The sequence below is a fragment of the Lotus japonicus genome, chromosome 1 (genome assembly GCF_012489685.1).
Source record: "Lotus japonicus ecotype B-129 chromosome 1, LjGifu_v1.2".
NCBI lineage: Eukaryota > Viridiplantae > Streptophyta > Magnoliopsida > Fabales > Fabaceae > Lotus > Lotus japonicus.
In genome coordinates, this window is record NC_080041.1 from 44906021 (window position 1) to 44926139 (window position 20119).

Sequence of the window (20119 nt, forward strand, 5' to 3'; positions counted from 1 at the left end):
TGAGCTGTTTCATGATGCTATTCCACTCGTGCCTATGTTTCTGGAAAGCGAGGATTACGGGCAAGTCATGCCGAATTTTTATGAGATTTTGAGAGAGTTTTAAAGGACGAACGGAGTTCGGACCTTGTTATGTTTTAATGGATCGAGACCTTCTCAGGGAATTATTTGAGATTTTGGGATCTCTGAAAACTCTTAGGAAGAATTTTAAGATTAAAATGAAAACTATTTTATCACGGAAAACTCATAAGACATTAATCAACTTCTAAATACTTTGAACAATAATAATACCCTTAGATAAGAGCTTAGGGCCTGAATATTAGTTTGGGAAATACGAGAAGTGTCGTCGAGCCCACGTTTTGAGGAAATATACAAGTCTTCGAGTATGTTGAAAACTCTTTGCTCGATGAGCAGTTTAATGATTGGCTATCTAAAGTTTAGCCGGAGACTATAAGTTTCCAAGTACTTCGATACCTTTTCGCTCGATGAGCAGTTTATTGATTGGCTATCTAAAGTTTAGCCGGGAACCATGAGTTCCAAAGTACATTCTTCTTCTTTTGATTAATTCATTTTGTCGCAGAATCGACGTTTGCCTTAGGGTAGGCTTTTTAGAGACAATAAGTTAGCTAGAACACGTGACGACGTGTCGAGTGAGGTCGGAGACGTTGGTTGGCTAATCACTTGCATTCATGCACTCATTTTGAGGTTAATACACGGCGGATTACCGGACCTCGGTGGATTCCAAAATGGTCATAAGACCCGGATTTCCATATTTAGGACACTACGGTGGTCCTTAGTAGAAGACGGAATGGCAGACCTACGGGTTCACTGCTGATCTGACTACTTTTGTGTGGTGTAAGAGACGCCCGAGCGGAATGGTCCCACTTTGGCCGGTGTTAGGGCTGACTCGATGGTGTCCATCCTTCTTCCGGAATGCATTTTGTTACCCAGCATTGCATTTCATGCAACATACATGCTGACTTAGTTGCTGAGTGTGATTGGTACCTGTTTATCCTACTTGAGGCATGCTAATTGTTATTATGATCTTTATATTCATTGTGATATATGCAACCCTAGGATGTTATCCCTAGACGTATAAGCCTGAGAGGCTAAATAATTATTACCCTATATATCTGGTTTTATTATTTATATAATTCTTTGGAGTTGACCCTCGCGTCTTCTGTGTGTGTTTGGGCGGACTACGCCATTGTCAGTTGAGTATGGCGGACTGGTACGAGACGGTCGTCCCTTCGGGGGGGACCAGGTTTGAGATGTTGGACCAAGACACCCCGGGCTCATGGGTGGTCGACCCCGCTGGCCACCGAGCTATCTATTCGGGGCGAATAATGGAGGATCGCATTGACCGGATACCAAGCCTGACGCACGGAGTTTGGAGGCACTACACTATCAGCTTCAACTTGCCACCGGGTGTACACTGCGGACCTGGACTGGGAGTGCCACCACCACCGTCGCCTTCGGACGACGAGTACCCCTCGGAGGAGGTGCCTGTGGGAGAGACTTCTTCAGGCACTAGTTCACCCACTGTCGCGGCTGCTATAGACTTGGGATCGGGTGCAGAACCCGCTCGACCAGCTGTGGAGACCGATGCAGTCATCGACATAGTCGTCTTGGATTTAGATTCAGACGACGATCTTGGGGATGCATAGTTGGGATTAGTGTAGGAGTAGCGTCTTGGCTCTGATGTTCAGTCTTTCGTTTTGGGCAGGGTAGGTCCCCGACCTTTAGCTTTTCTTGTGGTTCTCTTTACGGAAATCACAGAGAGTTGGTTGGACTAAGAGGTCTTGTTTTAGGCCATCTGGGCTAACTCATTCTCATTTTGAGGGATAGTGTTGCGGACACTTGACTTTTCTTTTGGTTTGTACTTTTGCCTACGGGCGTTACTCTCTTTTACTTTCCGTCACTGGAGGTTTACTCGTGACGTGGTTTACAACTTACAGTGGGGGGCTGTAATCATATTGTATATTAGTTCTGTTATCTTCGTTTTAGAGTTTCATCTCTTTCTGTCTTTACTTACATTATCGGAAAAAAAAAATAATTCACGTTTTTCCGCTTAAGTATTTCTTTTTGGTTACTAAAGTGACGCCACCGAAATCGGGGTGTTACAAAATTAGCCAACATAGATTTGTTTTGGTAATAAATTTTTGGTGCAGAAATTTCTCCTCTCCATTTATAACTGAATGCATTCGGTTGGTATCTCATTTGATTTTATTTGTAATTTAACATAATATCCAAGGTTGTCAGACTCGTGAGTCTAAGCAGACTCGTTTTGGGTAGGTAGACTCGACTCGTAGACTCGACGAGACTCGAGTCTACCAGAAATGAAAATTTACTAAGTATAACCTTGTCACATGAAGAATAAATACAAACATATAATCTAATTATAAGAGCATCCAAGATTTTTTGAAGCAAAGAAGGAAGAGGAACGCGATAGAGGTTGAAAATAGGTTTAGTTTTAGGGATTTTTAATAAATTTGGGATTTTTTAACTTAAAAAAAAAAAAAACTTGACTCGGTCACCGAGTCAGACCGAGTCAGGCCAGAAAACGAGTCTGGCAGCGAGTCGACTCGTTTTTCCTATGTAGACTCGCGAGTCTACCGAGTCAGCGAGTTAACTCGCGAGTCTAACAACCTTGATAATATCAATCAATTAGTTTAGAGTATAATGATTGTTTAAAAAAAATATAATGATACTTTTTTATATAAAACAATATGTCACGTTACATATGCATAAAAAAATCTCTAAAGTTAAAAAGAAGATTTTAAAATTTTCAGTGTAACACGTGTCAAAATAGGAGAAGGATTTACTTCTACATAGGTGGCAACACCTTGAAACATCATTACAACAAAAATTGATCTTTGCATGCTCTTTTTTGCCACCATTTATCAAGAAGTGTGGTCCTTTAGAGCTGTATAGTAGCCACCAACTATATTTAGAATAACACATTTTATACTATTCTTGGTGTAGAACTCATGCTCCATTTCTTGCAAATTCATCACATATCATCAATCATTGTCATGCTTCTTTGGTAGTTGGGAGCATGAATGTCTTTCTTTTACTCTACATTATTGGGAATGATCTTAAATTGTGCAAGATGATGCATTTGTTATAGAAAAAAAAATACAAAACCAAATTGCAAACCAAGCAAGAGCTTACATTGCACATGTGAGATGGACAAAACAAATTGAGAGGAACAATGAAATAATGTTTAGGTAGTCGAAAACAATTGAATTACCAAAAAAAAGGTGAGCAGCAGACATGCAAGTCCATAAAACCCGGATAAGAGTTAATAATCTTTTTATACTAAGCAATCAGAATGTGTGAAGGCTATAATAAATTTCTTCCCTTACCTAAGATTGGGATGAGAAGTGATGTCCATAGAGCTCAGCAAAGTCTCTGTCCTCATTATATGAACCAAGAACTGTTCATTCTGCCGCCAATCTTATATCCTAACCCCATTCCACATCAGATCAAGAATTGCAGTAAAAAAATGGAGACGAAAAGTAGAATGAACCACATGCTGGAAAAGTTACTTATTTGATCAGATTAATAATTCTAAGATCCAAAATCAACACAAATCAGTAGCTATAAATTTATCAGCAAGAAATGAGATAGCAAGAGCAAAGGCCATAAATTGGTGAATGAAAATAAGGAAATTTTATATGATTCATTCTCCTTACCCACATTCTCTTTCCATTCAACTCATTAACTGTGTTAAGGCTTGCTTCCCACTAAGCAAAAGTTCAAGTATTAGTTATGAAGCCAAACTAAATGTAACTTATGAGTTATAAAGATGCAGCTATAAGTACAACTAATACCCATGGATGTGACAGGTATAAGGATGCAGTTCCCGGACCATAACCCCAAACATTCTTGAGCCAAATAGGAAACTGCCTGAAAATCAAATAGAATAAGACCTTTAGTTAAGCAAATTTAGAATTTTAACCCATGTACTAATTGAAAAAAAGCTTCCACTATTGAGATAGTAAAGCAAAATAAAAGAGACTATAACTATGTCTAAAAGCGATTTACAATTGACACAAAAAAAAGATATTAATTAATAAGAAAAATAGCAAAATCTGGAATTGAAAGCAATCATATGAATAAGTATCTTACCTAAATCTCATTTCTTTAACTGGGATCCTGAGTCAAATTTGTTGGACGTCCCTTCTTCTGAAAGTGTTTCTCTGCCTTCATGATGCTGACATTGTAGTTGAAGTTTTGGCAGCCAAAACTGGAAGACAATGATGAAATTAAATAAACTTGCAATGGGAAGGATAAAAACATGTAAGTCTGCTATCAATTGGCCGATTAAGTACATTCAGAATAAGGGTTGCATAAGAGAAAGCATCACATCATTAGTTTATTTAAGAGATATGGAAGCATCACAGAAACCACCAACAAATACTAAAGCATATATGAAATTAAACAAAACAATCACAAAATAGGGAACAATGAACAAATTAAGAGAAAATTAAAGGCCATGGCTTTTAGGAATTGAATCAACACTACCAAATATAGTGCTCACTAATTAGGTCAATCAAATTCAGCAACAAAAAATAACCTTTATGAAGCGAAGCATAAACATTTATGTCAAACACTTACACAATTATTAACTTACACAATTATCAGCACCACATAAAGCAAGTTGCATACTCGAGTAATCTTCCTCATTTTTCCTCTATGCCAACCGGTTCACAATAGAGACATGTAGGGGAGGAGATGACTGATGCAGTATTAGTAAGGGGCAATTTAGGTAAATCTTAGATAATTAAGGCAAATCTTTTAAGATTTTAATATTTTATGAAAAAGTTTCTCAGATTTAAAATTAAATTTAAAAAATTGGTTTCAAGATTTGTTATGGAAATAAATTTTAGGTGAAGAAAAAGTTTATTTTTAGAGTATTAATTAAATTTTATTTTATTTTTATTGAATTTTCGGATTTTTATTTAATTAAGGATTTTATGAGTTTTTATTGTGATTTGGTAGTTTTTATTAATTAATTTTTAAGGTATTTTTATTGAATTTTTAGTTTTTTAAAATTTTAAAATTTTATGAAAAAAAAATTTCAGATATTAATAATCTATTTAAATAATGATGAAATAAATTTAGTAAGGAGTAATCTAGGTAAATCTTAGATAATTAGGACAAATCTTTTAAATCAAATCTAAAATTTTAAAAGGTACTAAATAAAGATAGATAAAAACTACAGAAATATAACAAATCACAATAAAAACTCATAAAATCTTGAATTAATTAAAAATCCGAAAATTCAATAAAAATACCATAAAAATTAATTAATACTCTAAAAATAAATAATAAGATAAATTAAGATAAAATCATGAAATAAACAAGCTAAATCCTAATCAAATCTAAAATTTAAAAAGGTAATAAATAAATATAGATAAAAACTATCAAAATCTAGCAAATCACAATAAAAACTCATAAAATCTTGAATTAATTAAAAATCCGAAAATTCAATAAAAATACCATAAAATTAATTAAAACTCTAAAAATAAATTAAGGTAAAATCAAGAAATAAACAACCTAAATCCTAATCAAATCTAAATTTTAAAAATGTATTTTTTTATGCGAATTAACCTGAAAATGACACGTGGAATTTTTTTTCTGAGAATTAACGTGAGAATGACACGTCACTAAGAATTAACGTGAGAATGACACGTCACTAAATCTGCCTTGTAGGAGTTCTTCTTTTCTAATATATATTGATATTGATATAGCAAAAAAAATAACACGTCGGCAGAATTATAAAATATAGGCTTAAATATGTTTGTGGTCCCTTAAAATTAAGATTCTTTGATTTAGGTCCTCCAAGATTTTTTTTAAAAAAACACCCAAAAATAATACGGAGGTTTCAGCCCTTGCTGTCACCTTTCGTCATTTGAAAAGACCTAAACCAAAGAACCATGATTTTATTGAGACCTAAGACCATGATAAAAACTGGGTTTTAGGTCACTCTAAAATTATTATTCTTTTGTTTAGGTTCCTTTAAAATTATGATTCCTTAGTTTAGGTCCCTCTAAAATCATGTCACGTTAGTGTCTATTAAGTGATTCAGTAGATAATGGACGAAAGGTGACGGCAGGGCTGAAACATTAGCATTATTTTTTATTTAGGAGTGTTTTCCAAAAAAGAATGAGAGAAATCTAAACTAAAGAACCCTAAATTTAGAGGGACAAAAAACATATTTAAGCATTAAAACTATTTAAACTTGTTTACATTATATTATTATCAAACTAGTTATACATTGTTCTTGATGTTTTGTGGAGGTCTTGAAATGAAGTCATTTCTGTAAGGTGAGATTCCTCCCCTTCGATTTTATGTAAAAAGAGTTTGAAGCTGGTCGATGACCTGAAGTTTGTTATCTTGAACCTGTTTCAGACTTTTCTAGCAGTTAGAGCCAAATGACCTATTTTTCTTAGATAGAATCCCCTCTAGAAAGTTGGGTTAAATTACATTCAGATGAGTCATTTTCTTCTAGATCTAAGCATGTCTGGTATGGAAGGATTACAAAGAAAATTCTTGTTTAGATATTAGGCCTTTGCTCTGTGATTCATGCAGAACTTTGGGGGATCCTCATGGTATTAGAATAGCTCTGACTAGAGGTTTTTTCAGGGTCATTGTGGAAACTAACTCCTAATTGGCATTGGACTTGCTAAAAGCAATATGGAATTTGAATCACGTCCTGCAACGCTGGTTCTTTAAATTTGGTGGTTTACAAACAATGAAGACGCGCTAAGTGTGTGTCAGTTGTAAGTTCAAAGTAACGCTTGATGGGAAAGTAAGTTCTAAAACATCAAGTTATCCGGTGATAACCTGAAATTTTCAATTCCGATGAAATGAAAAGTTTGAAACCAATTTGGTACCAAAACAAGGCTATAAGATGCAAAAAGAGAAAATATACCACTATAGTCTTATTTACCGACAAGAGTACTATATTTTATATAATACTACTACCTACGTTCTTAATTATAAGACCTCCTAGAGAAATTTTAGTGTTTCTTTATATAAGAGCATCTCCAATTATAGTTCTTAATTCTTAGTTCTTAGTATTATTCATGTGGGCCTGTACTGGCACATGTCCTTAAGCAACTCTTTGTAGATTTTGCTTCAACCATAAGTTCTTAGTTTTTAGCACTATTCATCCGGTCGCACAATACCATTATATTAATAATTTTTATTTCTGTATAATTTTGATTTAAATTTAAATGCTAATTCAATACTTAAAGTAAATGAATGAGAGAGAAAAAAATAATTTTTATGCTAAAAACTCAAAAAGTAAAACTTCTTATATAAGAACCTAGTTTTAAGAACTAAGAACTCCACGTCATCCCCTCCAGTAGTTAAGAACTCAGTTCTTAGTTCTTAACTCAAAAGAAGAACTAAGAACCTTGCATTGGAGATGCTCTAAGATCCTTACAAAATTTTAGAAACATTTATTACACATTTTCTTATACATCCTTGCATTTATTAAACATTTGTGTTTCTAAAGTTTTGATCACTACTTACATTAATTAACTTTATTACATACTTTCTTAATAAGCGTAATTGTCTCAATGAAGTTTTATAATTAGGAATATAGGGAGTAGCATGTTGATTTGTATTTATGAGATTGTTTTTTATTAATTTTCAAAATTTTAATAATCATTGGTCCAAATTTATATTCATTTTTTTCCAAATCAATTCTCAAATATGTACGGTCATTTCTCAGAAAAAATATCCCATTGAAAAAAATCAAATAGACAGTTAGCAGATATTTGTTGAAGCTGTTGAATGCTTGATTTGAACTTAACTCTTGAGCAAGGAAGACTCAAGAGTCAAGTCACTTACCATGTGGACTTGTGGAGTGTGCACGTTTATAGTCTCCTCTTTCTTCCTAACTTAACTACGAGTCAAACTGGTCGTATCAATCTAACTTCATCTTCCAAGTTCCAACCCAATGAGAGAAATAACATTTCCCTGATGTGTCAGTTATAAATTCATCACAAAGTTTTGACTTTGAACTCTCAACACTGATGTATTTTGCTTCCATGCAGTATCTCTTTATCTTGACATGGATTTGAAGCTGTCTTTCTCTGGTTCTATCCTTTTAAGCAGGTGCTATTTTTGTTCAAGTTCAATATTTCTCACTGTAATCACCTCACTGTAATCACTTCTTTCCCGCAAAAATTTCTCTATTCTGTTGTTGTTTTTCTCCCTTTTATGGTTCCATTGCATTGGTTCAATATGCTATGTCTTTTACTTTATCTCTCTAAGTAGCTTTGGCCTCAATACCTGCAGTGACAGTGTTGGTTGTTGATTTTGGAAATCTAGGTTTGAGTCTATGCAGCTAATTATCTGAATCATACAAGACTCTATGCTAAATGTTAAGATTTTGGAGTAAGTATTATAGCAATTTTAGAAGATGGCTGGTGGTAAAAGGAAAAGGCAACAAAACTTGAGCAGAATCCATTCATTCTCTTGTGGGAAAACTTCATTTAGAGGTGAGCACTCACTTATAGGAGGCCCTGGCTTCTCAAGGATAATCTACTGCAACGAACCAGGACTTAGTGAAGGGAGTGTTTTGAATTATGGTGACAATTATGTCAGAACTACCAAATATACACTAGCTACTTTCCTCCCAAAATCATTATTTGAGCAATTCAGGAGGGTGGCCAATTTTTACTTCCTTATCTGTGCAATCTTGTCTTTCTTCCCGGTCTCTCCTTACTCGGCCGTCAGCAATGTTGTTCCTCTTGTTGCTGTGGTTACTGCTACAATGGGAAAGGAGGCTGTTGAGGATTGGAGGCGGCGAAAGCAGGTAATGATATCTGCTTTTGATGCAAATTTCTGGTTACTTAAGATGTTGTTATGTTCTCTAAACTTCATGCAAAAGGAATTGAATTTATAGAAAGTTATGAATGTACATACTTTTGTTGCCCACAAAAAAAGGAAACCTAGTGCTATAAAGCTCCTGCTATGTGTGAGGTCCATGGAGGGGCCAGACCCACTTTGTGGATCTAATATTGGCAGCCTTACCTTGCACTTTTTGCAAGAGGCTGATTCCATTGGCTTGACCGCAAAGTGACATGGTAGCAACCTTACCGTTGAGCCAAGGCTCACCCACATACGTTTTTGAATAATTTTTTAACACCACTTGGAAAATTCTGATGAGGGTTACTGTGCTAAGGGAATTGTGAAAGACAAACTGGCTTGTGCTCTAAACACGTATCTGACGCTATTTTTTGAATGTCCACATCTAAGCTGAGTTTGTGAGCGTATACTGAAATTCTTTGAGAGATAATAATAGTGTTGCATTGGTGTTAGCTAACATTTCCTTTTTTAAAATCTGCACTTGTTGCTTTTTTCTTGATATTGTTGATAATTTAGGTCTGTAATATTATCTCATGATCACATCAGGATATTGAGATGAATAATAGAAAGGTTAAATTGCATCATGGTGAAGGTGTTTTTGACTATTCTAAATGGAGAGATTTGAAAGTTGGAGACATAGTAAGGGTGGAAAAAGATGAATTTTTCCCAACTGATCTCATCTTACTTTCATCGAGCTATGACGACGCAATTTGCTATGTTGAGACTATGAATCTTGATGGCGAAACAAATCTTAAACTGAAACAAGCACTGGAAGAAACCTCCAAGTTACAAGAAGACTCTAGCTTTCAAAATTTCAAAGCTATCATCAAATGTGAAGATCCAAATGCAAATTTGTACTCTTTCATAGGAAATATGGAACATGAAGATCAGATATGTCCTCTTGCACCGCAACAGCTACTGCTTAGGGACTCAAAGTTGAGAAACACAGATTTCATATATGGTGTTGTAATTTTTACAGGACATGATACAAAGGTTATGCAGAATTCTACAGAGCCTCCTTCCAAGAGAAGCACGGTTGAGAAACGAATGGATAAGATCATCTACTTTCTTTTCTTTGTCTTATTTTCCCTTTCTTTTATTGGTTCCATTTTCTTCGGGATCGCGACAAGGGAAGACCTTGAAAATGGAGTAATGAAGAGATGGTACCTCAGACCAGATGATACCACAATTTACTATGATCCAAAGAATGCACCAGTTGCGGCAATGCTGCAATTCTTGACTGCACTTATGTTGTATAGTTACTTGATTCCCATATCTTTGTATGTCTCCATCGAAATTGTGAAAGTTCTTCAAAGCATTTTCATCAACCAGGATGTGCACATGTATTATGAGGAAACTGACCAGCCAGCACAAGCTCGTACCTCAAATTTGAATGAAGAACTTGGCCAAGTCGATACTATACTTTCGGATAAAACAGGAACTTTGACTTGCAACTCTATGGAATTTATCAAGTGTTCTATTGGCGGGATCGCCTATGGACAAGGAGTTACTGAAGTTGAGAGAGCTCTAGCAAGGAGAAAAGGATTACCTTCAGGTCAAGAGTCAACCGAAGATGGCAATGTTGCAGAAATTTCTGAAACAAAATCATCTATCAAAGGTTTTAACTTCATGGATGAAAGGATCATGAACGGAAACTGGGTTAAAGAACCTCATGGCGATGTAATACAGAACTTCCTGCGGTTGTTGGCAGTATGCCATACTGCAATCCCTGAAGTTGATGAAGAAACTGGTAAAGTTTCATATGAAGCAGAATCACCTGATGAGGCAGCTTTTGTAATTGCAGCCAGAGAACTTGGATTTGAGTTTTATGAAAGGAAACAGACTACTATTTCACTGCGAGAATTCAATTCCATATCAGGAAAGATAATTGAAAGGTCTGGTTTTTTATCTTGTAAATTTAAGCTTGATTTTCTATATCTTGGTATTGATCTGCAATTTGCAACTTGAGTAGTGCATTAAAAGAATCATATAATTTCTCTTTTGCAGGTACTACGAACTTTTAAATGTATTAGAGTTTAGTAGTGCGAGAAAGCGGATGTCTGTAATTGTAAGAGATGAGAAGGGAAAACTACTACTACTTAGCAAAGGCGCTGACAGGTTTTTAATCTTGTTCATCACTTTTAAATTCAACACTTTGAAGATTAAATTGAGTCCATTATAGACATCTTTTAAAGGAAAAATTCACTCTTCTTGTTACCTACTTTTTGGAACAAGAGGTTCATTAATTCATGAGGAAGCTATTTGATTATTTCCAGCCCCCTCTTTGTGGCGGTTAGGTGGAGTGAACTAATAGAGGAGTGACAGAAATTTTTCACTAACTACTTCCTCGTTAGATCCTTTATATGACATGGCTAGTTTCATTTGTGAAACAAATAGCCAAGTGTCTTTTACTCAAAGTTTTGAATTCCTTCTGAGTCATTGCTAAGGATTACAAGTTCATCTGAATTCTCAAACTTTGCCTTTGTTCCATGAAGTCCCTTAGCCTGTTGTCTTACTTCAATTTAAATATAGTAATAGCTCATGGCTATCTTAAATTAACTACTTGAGTATTATTTCCATTTGATTTCAGATGTTCAAAACATTAATTTTCTTTTCTTTGTGGCTTCCAAAACAAGTGTCATGTTTGAACGACTTGCAAAGTATGGAAGGGAGTTTGAAGAGAAGACTAAGCAGCACATCAACGAATATGCTGATGCTGGTTTGAGGACTTTGGTACTTGCATATCGTGAACTCGATGAGGAGGAGTACAATCTATTTAATGAGGAATTCATGGAAGCCAAGAACATTGTGAGTGCTGATAGGGATCAGATTGTAGACGAAATAGCAGAAAAGATTGAGAAGGATTTAATTCTTCTTGGCGCTACAGCAGTTGAGGACAAACTTCAACATGGGGTATGTCACAAATAGTGTTTTTCTTTGACACTAGAGAGAAACAATGGTCCTTTTGAAACGCCAGATTGAATCTGCTTGACTCATGATGGAAATGCTTTTTCATTTTTATTTTCAACTTATGTTTTTGTACTTTGAGATTATCCATGGTCTATTCTGTCATAAAAAATTGCAGCAATTCCTTATTTTTTTTTTATGAATCTGTTAATGTCACACAGGTGCCTGAATGCATTGACAAGCTAGCACAGGCAGGAACTAAGCTATGGGTTTTGACTGGTGATAAAATGGAAACAGCAATCAATATTGGGTAAATTTGAAGTATATCAATAGATTTGAAATCATTTAAGATAAAATTATATGATATCACTAATTTGATAATTTTCTGTGTGAGTGCAGGTTTGCATGTAGTTTACTCAGACAAGGAATGAAGCAAATTATAATTAATTCAGACACTCCAGAAACCAAATCACTGGAGAGAGTGGAGGACCAGTCTGCTGCTGCAGAGGTAAACCCTTACTCTAATCATTTCTTTATATCATGAGAAGGTAAAAGAATAATCATTTAGAGCATAGAAAGGACATGCAAAACTTAAGTTACAACATCTCAACTCCATGCACAACACTTTTGATTGATGTCATATGCATGAGGTAGATCGGGACTCAAAATGACAAACCTGATGCTATAAAGCTCCCGCTATGCGCGAGGTCTAGGAAGGGGCCGGATTCTCTTTGTGGATCTAATGTAGGCAGCCTTACTTTTCATTTTTGCAATAGAATGATTCTACGGCCCGAATCTGTGACAACAAAGTCACATGGTAGCAACCTTACCATATTATTTATTATTTTGTGATCTATATTGTAATGGAGGATGATAGCATGTTAGACTACCATATAATTAAGTTGTCCTTTTCCCTTTGAACTCCGCACTATTGGATGTATGATGGAAGCTTACTGATTCTTTAGGCAATTAAGGCAAGTGTTCTTCATCAATTAAGGGAAGGAAAGGCATTACTTGCGGCATCTGATGAAAACTCTGAGGCTTTAGCTCTGATCATTGACGGAAAATCTTTGACTTTTGCTCTAGAAGATGATGTAAAGGACTTGTTTCTTGCGCTTGCCGTTGGTTGTGCATCTGTCATATGCTGTCGTTCATCTCCCAAGCAGAAAGCACTTGTAGGTTTTACTTCTGATTCTACAGTTAGTTTCTGTAATTGCCTTTTGTTTCTTTATAATTCAAGTTGCAGAAATTTAATCTCATCATTATTTTATCATTCTTAAACCCAGTTGTATATTCTTACTTTAAGAAAATAATAAACAACAAAATTTTGTTTTAGCTTAAGTTAATTACTAGACAATGTGGCAAAGAGACATTTACCACAAAATAATATGCTAATAAAGGTCAATGCAAGCCTCCTCCTATGATGATTTCAACATGTTCTGTCTCTAAAGTCTAAAGGCATTTCTATGATAATAGTGCAGGTTACTAGACTAGTAAAGATGAAAACAGGCAGTACTACTCTAGCAATTGGTGATGGGGCAAATGATGTTGGAATGCTCCAAGAAGCAGATATTGGGATTGGTATCAGCGGTGTCGAAGGAATGCAGGTAAATCTGAAATATTCCGTTTCCAACCTTTTTTTTTTACCTTTTATTAGAAGTATAATATAAAACCATTCATGTGTCTTTACCCAATAGCTTAAACTTTCGGGATAGTTGGTTCAAAACAAGTGGTATTAGAGCTTCTATGACCAAATGGTCTAGAGTTCGATCCTTGTTGCCCCTATTATTCTAAATTTAAGCACATATAGTAGGTGGACCTATATGCATTGTTCACGCTTTAAACCCAAGTCAGCTCTTGTGTGAGGGGCGTGTTAGAAGTATAATATAAGACCATTCATGTGCCTTCACCCAACTTTTTTGGGAGAGTTGATTCATGGCACCTTCCTATAACAATGATCCTTAATTTTTTGTAGTCCTTTTTGGGTTGTGAATTCTTACTTATCCTTTGGTTCATTGAATTTTTAGGCTGTTATGTCAAGTGATGTTGCAATTGCCCAATTCCGCTTTCTAGAGCGTTTACTTCTTGTGCATGGACATTGGTGCTACAGAAGAATCTCATCAATGGTAACAATCTTGTCTATAAATTAAAAATACTACATTAAGACACATTTTTCTCCCTTTAATATACCTCACACATAATCTGTACTTATTTCATTGCTTTAATTCCATTACAACAAATCCCATGCTGACATCAATACTTCAAAAATAGGTTATTTTGTTAGACTAAAATTTTGTGAAACTTAAAACAGTGAACTACATAAACTCTTCTGTAATCTAGACAATTTTTTTGGGGTGACAATTACCAAAGATAAACCTCTGATTCTTCTCTTTGTTACTCTCACTTCATATTCCTTCAATTAGTTGATCTCTTTATTATTTGGCAGATCTGCTACTTCTTTTACAAGAACATTGTTTTTGGCTTCACTCTGTTCTTCTATGAGATCTATGCCTCATTCTCAGGGCAAGCTGCATATAATGATTGGTTCCTATCACTATATAATGTATTCTTCACTTCTCTTCCTGTAATTGCTCTGGGAGTGTTTGACCAGGATATCTCTGCTAGATTATGTCTCAAGGTATCCCTTTAAATTCAATTCCTTGCAATGCTATTCTACTGTACTAATCAATTTTTTTTTATCTCTTGACATTTCTTTCTATATTCCTTTTTTAGTTTCCATTATTATATCAAGAAGGAGTACAAAATGTCCTATTTAGCTGGAAAAGGATCCTTGGTTGGGCATTCAATGGAGTCTTGAGCGCTACCATAATATTCTTCTTCTGCATAGACGCAATGGAGAATCAAGCGTTCCGCAAAGGCGGTGAAGTTGTTGGGCTGGAAGTTCTTGGCGCCACCATGTACACTTGTGTTGTGTGGGTGGTGAATTGCCAAATGGCATTATCTATCAGTTACTTCACTTACATACAACATTTACTCATCTGGGGTGGTGTTCTTTTCTGGTATATTTTCTTCCTAGCATATGGAGCCATGGACCCAACCTTATCAACCACTGCCTACAAGGTCTTTGTTGAAGCTTGTGCTCCTGCACCATCTTACTGGCTCATCACTTTGCTTGTGCTTGTTGCTTCCCTCTTTCCGTATTTCGTCTACGCTTCGATCCAAATGCGGTTCTTCCCAATGTTCCATCAAATGATACAGTGGATACGAAATGATGGGCAAGAAAGTGATCCAGAATATGCTAATATTGTACGACAGAGATCAATAAGACACACAACAGTTGGTTTTACAGCTCGTTTCAAAGCATCCAAGAGTTGAGGGCTGAAAACCATTAACAAGCAATGTATATTTTTAGTTTTGTTGTGTCGAAAACTCTTAATCTGAAGATAGACATAAGTTTGTAATATGTTAGTTCTTAGGTAGAGAGGGATCTTCTTTATCAAGAGACACATTTTAACGAGACAAACTATTAGGTATCTGAGGCCTGGATATTTTGTCAGAAAATAATGAAAAATTTAGGTTGCTACAAGATCAGATAAAAGTTATAGTCAATAATGTATCATTGTATATTTGTTGTAGAACAGAGGAAAAGTACGTTCATCAGAAACAATCTTCCATGTGCTCAAATTTTACAGTGAAAAAAAAAAATTGAGAGACAAGGTGTCCTGAATGATCTCTTAGACAAGCCATACCAACCTGTAAAGATATATATATGTTTTACACATTTCCCGCAAATCACATAGGTTTGCATAAACTCTATCGAAGGCAATTCATTTTTTAACACATAAGAGAACATATGTTATGATTTGTGAGGAAAAACCAAACATCCTTAATTGATTCCTTGATCATTTCATTACAATTGAGGATCATCCACATCAAATTCTCAATCATATAGCACATTTCCAACAACCAGCTAAACAGATACCCTATAACCAAAGAAAAATGAAATTATAGTACACACTACATCATTAAAAATAAAAAAATAAAGAATATACATGTTAGTCAAAGAATCTTCCCTCCCCTTTTCACATGCAGCCATTTTGCCATTTGGGCACAACAACAAGGAAATTAAGGAAACACGGCATGTTTGGTTTCAATTCTAGATATGGATTTTTCTTTCCAAAAGCAACTATTTTATTGCTTCAAATTGATATGGATCCCTACCACTTGTATGTTTCAAACACCTACTAATTTTAACGCGGCGTCACCACAATGCTGCATGTCCTAAGAACTCAGACGCCGCTGACCTACCCATAACAATGGCAAACTCATTGAAGCTAATAACACCATCTCCATCTGTATCCGCCTCCGTGATCATCTCCGTGAGCTCCCTATACGTGAGAGCATGACCCATTTTCGCCATTGCTCCGGCTAACTCCGCGGCTGATATATATCCATTCCCGTCGCGATCGAAGCACTTGAACACCCCGAGCAGCAGCTCCTGATTCAACAACGTTTCTGCACTAATGTCAGGCAAAATGGCGTCCACCAACTCGTGGAATTCCACGAACCCGTTGGCGTTTGAATCCATGTTGGTTAACAGCATGTGGATTTGATCGCCTGAGGGTTTGAGCCCCAATGATCGCAGCAATGCGGCGAGTTCGAGAATGGTTAGGCTTCCGTCGGAGTCCATGTCGAATCTGGCGAAGATTTCACGTAATTGGCCGAGTTGATCAACTTGAAGCTCAGACATGTTGTTTTTTATCAATGAAACAATGATATCAGAGGGAGAATCAATGAGTGTGTGGACACAATGAATGTGCCACCCACCACACCCACGAACGAATGAAAGAAAAATTGGAATTGCAATTCATGTTGTTGGGAAGTGCAGAGAGGATGTGCTAATTTTAGTATAGTAGGAAGAGATCATTGGTTTGTTTTGGATGGGTCAGAGGTAACATTCGTGCGATACACATTATATTATTGTTCTCTAATCCCTCATGATGCTATTAAAAAAACTCTGCATAACATAGTTTGACCAATTATTACACTTTTATGCATATAGTTACAACTAAAATTATTGTTATCTAATGATACATGAAACTTTTTGAATTAAATAACTCATCGTCCAAACACATAGACATTGAAAATAAGTAGTTATAATTTTTATATTTTATTTATAAAAAATTCTATTGGTCCATTGAGTTGTGAGTTAGTAATCCACATGAGTCATTTAGACAACCTAAAAGCATTAAAAAAAAAATTTAAGTATTGAAGTTGTGTAAAAGATATTTTTCTATTAGTTTAAATATAATTTTTTTTTTCATTAGAATGTTAACTCTTGTATTAGTATAAGCTTTTCACCCTCTAACTTGTACATAAATAAAAGTATACTTGTATATAAAATATTATGTTTCCTAATTATTGCACATATTTTCACAATAATAATAATAACAATAATTATTTTTCTTTTGATACTTGATTGCATGCATTTATCTAAAACATTATATTTGTCAAGACTTGGGACACGATGCTCTAACATTGTATGTTTCAAAGTGCTGTGACTTTATGTGTTTTCAGAAGGTTTGGTTTGATGGTCGTGCGCCTCAACTCTTACTTTTTGTAGCTTCAGCGTGTCTGTGGGGATTGTATTATTATGTGATCAAATCTTGTGAAAATGGATTTGATTCTGCTTTATCTTATGGAGAAAATATTAATGTGATCAAATCTTGTACAAATAGATTTGTTCCATAGTTATGTTTTGGACTCTTTGCTCATTCAGCCCACTAAAGGTAAAAGCCTGCAGAAGAACGACTACATAAGAAGACTCAACCCTAGCTGCTGAGTGTGCGTTAATCATCAAACAATTGTGTTCTTAGGGTTGTGCTTGTGAGTCCTTATTGTGTTTCTTGTCCACCACTCTACTGTCGTCATTGATCATCATAAGACATATAGTTTGTTTTCTTTAGTTGAGTTGTAATCTCTTCGTAGTCATTTTGTTAGTATTTCAATTACTATGGTGAGTGATTGAGAGAAAGTGAGAGGGGTCTCATACTTAGAGAGAGTCCTAAGTAGAAAGACACTAGTAGTATTAGGTAGGTAGGTAGGCTTTGAACAAGGTTTGTTCATACAAAACCGAGTGTACCAATACTATTGATAGTGAATTTCCTTTCCCGAGTGAAAACCCTCTAGACGTAGGTGACGTTGCACTGAACTGAATAATCAATTTTCAGTGTTCTTCGTTACTGCATTTCTGTTTTTACTGTGTTTGTTTTGTGGTTTATCTCTTGTATGTTATACACGTTGTCTGGAACTTTGTGTTTAACATCAAGAATTTCAATAATAATAATAATAATAATAATAATAATAATAATAAGTATCTCGTGCTAATTGCCTTAGTTTAGTTGGAAGATTTAGATTTACTATTATGCTAGAATTTAAATGTAACAATTATCAGATGTTAAATAACCCTTTTTTTTGTCCTTTGACCACCAGTCTCCACGGAAAAAGGGGCCCCATGCACTAATCTGGTTCGGGATATGGTAGTGGTGTCCCTGGCCACAACAGTATTATTTTTGACCTCAGAGGGGATCGAACCCGTGCCATAAGCCTAGGCGAAATCCCTTAAGGATATGCACATTCACCACTTATGCCACCCCTTGTAGTTAATGTTAAATAAATCTAATTTGGCTGTCTTTTTAAAGTAGTTAATTTATAGGAAAAATGTTATTTCTCAATTTCAGAATAAAGGTAAAAGGGAGGCTATTAAGATGTTGCATGATTTGAAGGATCCCCTAATATACACAAGTTTTTTCCTTGTGCAACTTTACACAAGGCCGGTTTAACCCATTTTTATGGGTGAACCGGTTTTTCTCTATTTTAATTAATTGTAAATGTGATTTATTAATTTGACCCCAGATTATTAAATTTAGATAGCCCAACCCCAAACCCATCACCAATTTCTACGGGGAACCCAGAAAATGCCTCAGCGCTTATCCCCACTGATAAGTTGTGTTAATTTTTCTTTTGTTCACATGATTTATAATCAAATTTGATGAGTGTTTGAAAATGAGGAGGATGAATATCCCTACTAATGGCTAAGGCATAGAGGACAAGGAGGTCCAATGAGCTCTGTAAGTAAACATGTGCTGTGGAAGACATGACCACATGGAAGAACATCAACTTCTGGAAAAAAAAAGACCCAATCTAGCCTTCACACCTAAACTCATAAATCACCAAAATTCTTCAAATTTATAATCATGTTTAGATTTTTAAAAATTAACGTGGATGGACATGGCTTCCATCACCAAATCTGTCACCAACACCAACATAATAGATCTGATAAACACAGCCTCCATCAGATCTGGAACATAACATCACCAAATCCGTTACCATCACCAACAAAATAGATCTGGAACATGTTATTCACTCTCCTCTGATCTTTTTGTAGGTGGGTGGATGAAGAACAACCCAGATTCAAAAAGGGGGAAACTCAGATCTTGCCTGAATACAGTAACAAGAAGTAGTGGTTGGGATTGAAGCTTTCTTCTAGATCTGGGCATCAACAACGTTAGAGCGTCCCTATCTGATTCACTCTCTTCGAGGGCGAAGGAGAGGCCCATGACGGCGAGGCGGGAGGTGTCGACGACGTCTCCGGCGGCCCATGAAAAGGGGAACAACGTGGACAGCGACTGGTACTCGTTCACGGGTTGTTGCTCGCGCGGAACATGGCACTGTGTTTCGTTCCGAGAGGTGAATCAAAAGAAAAGGTGGTTCCTTTTCTCTTTTTTCTATGTGAACGTGAAATGAAGGGAGGAATTTGGGGTGAAGGAGGAGAAGGTGGATCTTGATGGTTCACTCTCCCTTGATGAAAGACTGCGGCAGGACGGCTTGGGACAGAGGCGGGACGACGGCAGATCTAGAATCATTATGCAGATGAAGAACGAAGCTTTTTTTTTGTTATAGTGAGATGAAGAACGAAGCTGATAATTTTAGGGCTGATAATTGGGGCTAATAATTTGAGTTTAGATAATAAATCATATTTTTTAATTAAAATATTAATTAAAAAAACTAATCCGGTTGAACCGGCCTTGTGTAAAGTTACACAAGGAAAAAACTTGTGCATATTAGGGGGATCCTGATTTGAAGCCTATATGTTTTTGAAAAGACTTGTGGTATAAAGGTGAAAGAATGGGTTTGGCTTTTGTTTAATTTGTTTTATCTTTTCAGCTTCATTAGCATATAAGATCAAACTTCTCTATATTCATTGAAAAATCATTCTTCTTGAAGCTAAGTTTTCAATTATGGGTAGTCATGGATTTAGATTCGGCTGAGTAGGTCATTATCATTATGTCTAAAGTAATAC

The 20119-nt window shown here is 35.6% G+C and overlaps 2 protein-coding genes across 2 annotated transcripts; one reads left to right on the forward strand and one right to left on the reverse strand.

Annotated features, from left to right (window-relative positions):
• Window positions 1–7910: 7910 nt before the first annotated feature.
• On the forward strand, window positions 7911–15486 carry LOC130730277 (putative phospholipid-transporting ATPase 9). Its single transcript, XM_057582276.1, has 12 exons — window positions 7911–8133; window positions 8350–8836; window positions 9436–10784; window positions 10897–11007; window positions 11526–11802; window positions 12018–12106; window positions 12196–12304; window positions 12762–12971; window positions 13278–13403; window positions 13824–13922; window positions 14243–14434; window positions 14530–15486. Exons 2-12 carry the CDS (start codon window positions 8441–8443, stop codon window positions 15130–15132), a joined length of 3561 nt encoding a protein of 1186 aa, XP_057438259.1. The 5' UTR covers window positions 7911–8133; window positions 8350–8440; the 3' UTR covers window positions 15133–15486.
• Window positions 15487–15622: 136 nt separating this feature from the next.
• LOC130730361 (probable calcium-binding protein CML15) lies at window positions 15623–16614 on the reverse strand. Its single transcript, XM_057582383.1, has one exon. It carries the CDS (start codon window positions 16505–16507, stop codon window positions 16019–16021), a length of 489 nt encoding a protein of 162 aa, XP_057438366.1. The 5' UTR covers window positions 16508–16614; the 3' UTR covers window positions 15623–16018.
• Window positions 16615–20119: the final 3505 nt, after the last annotated feature.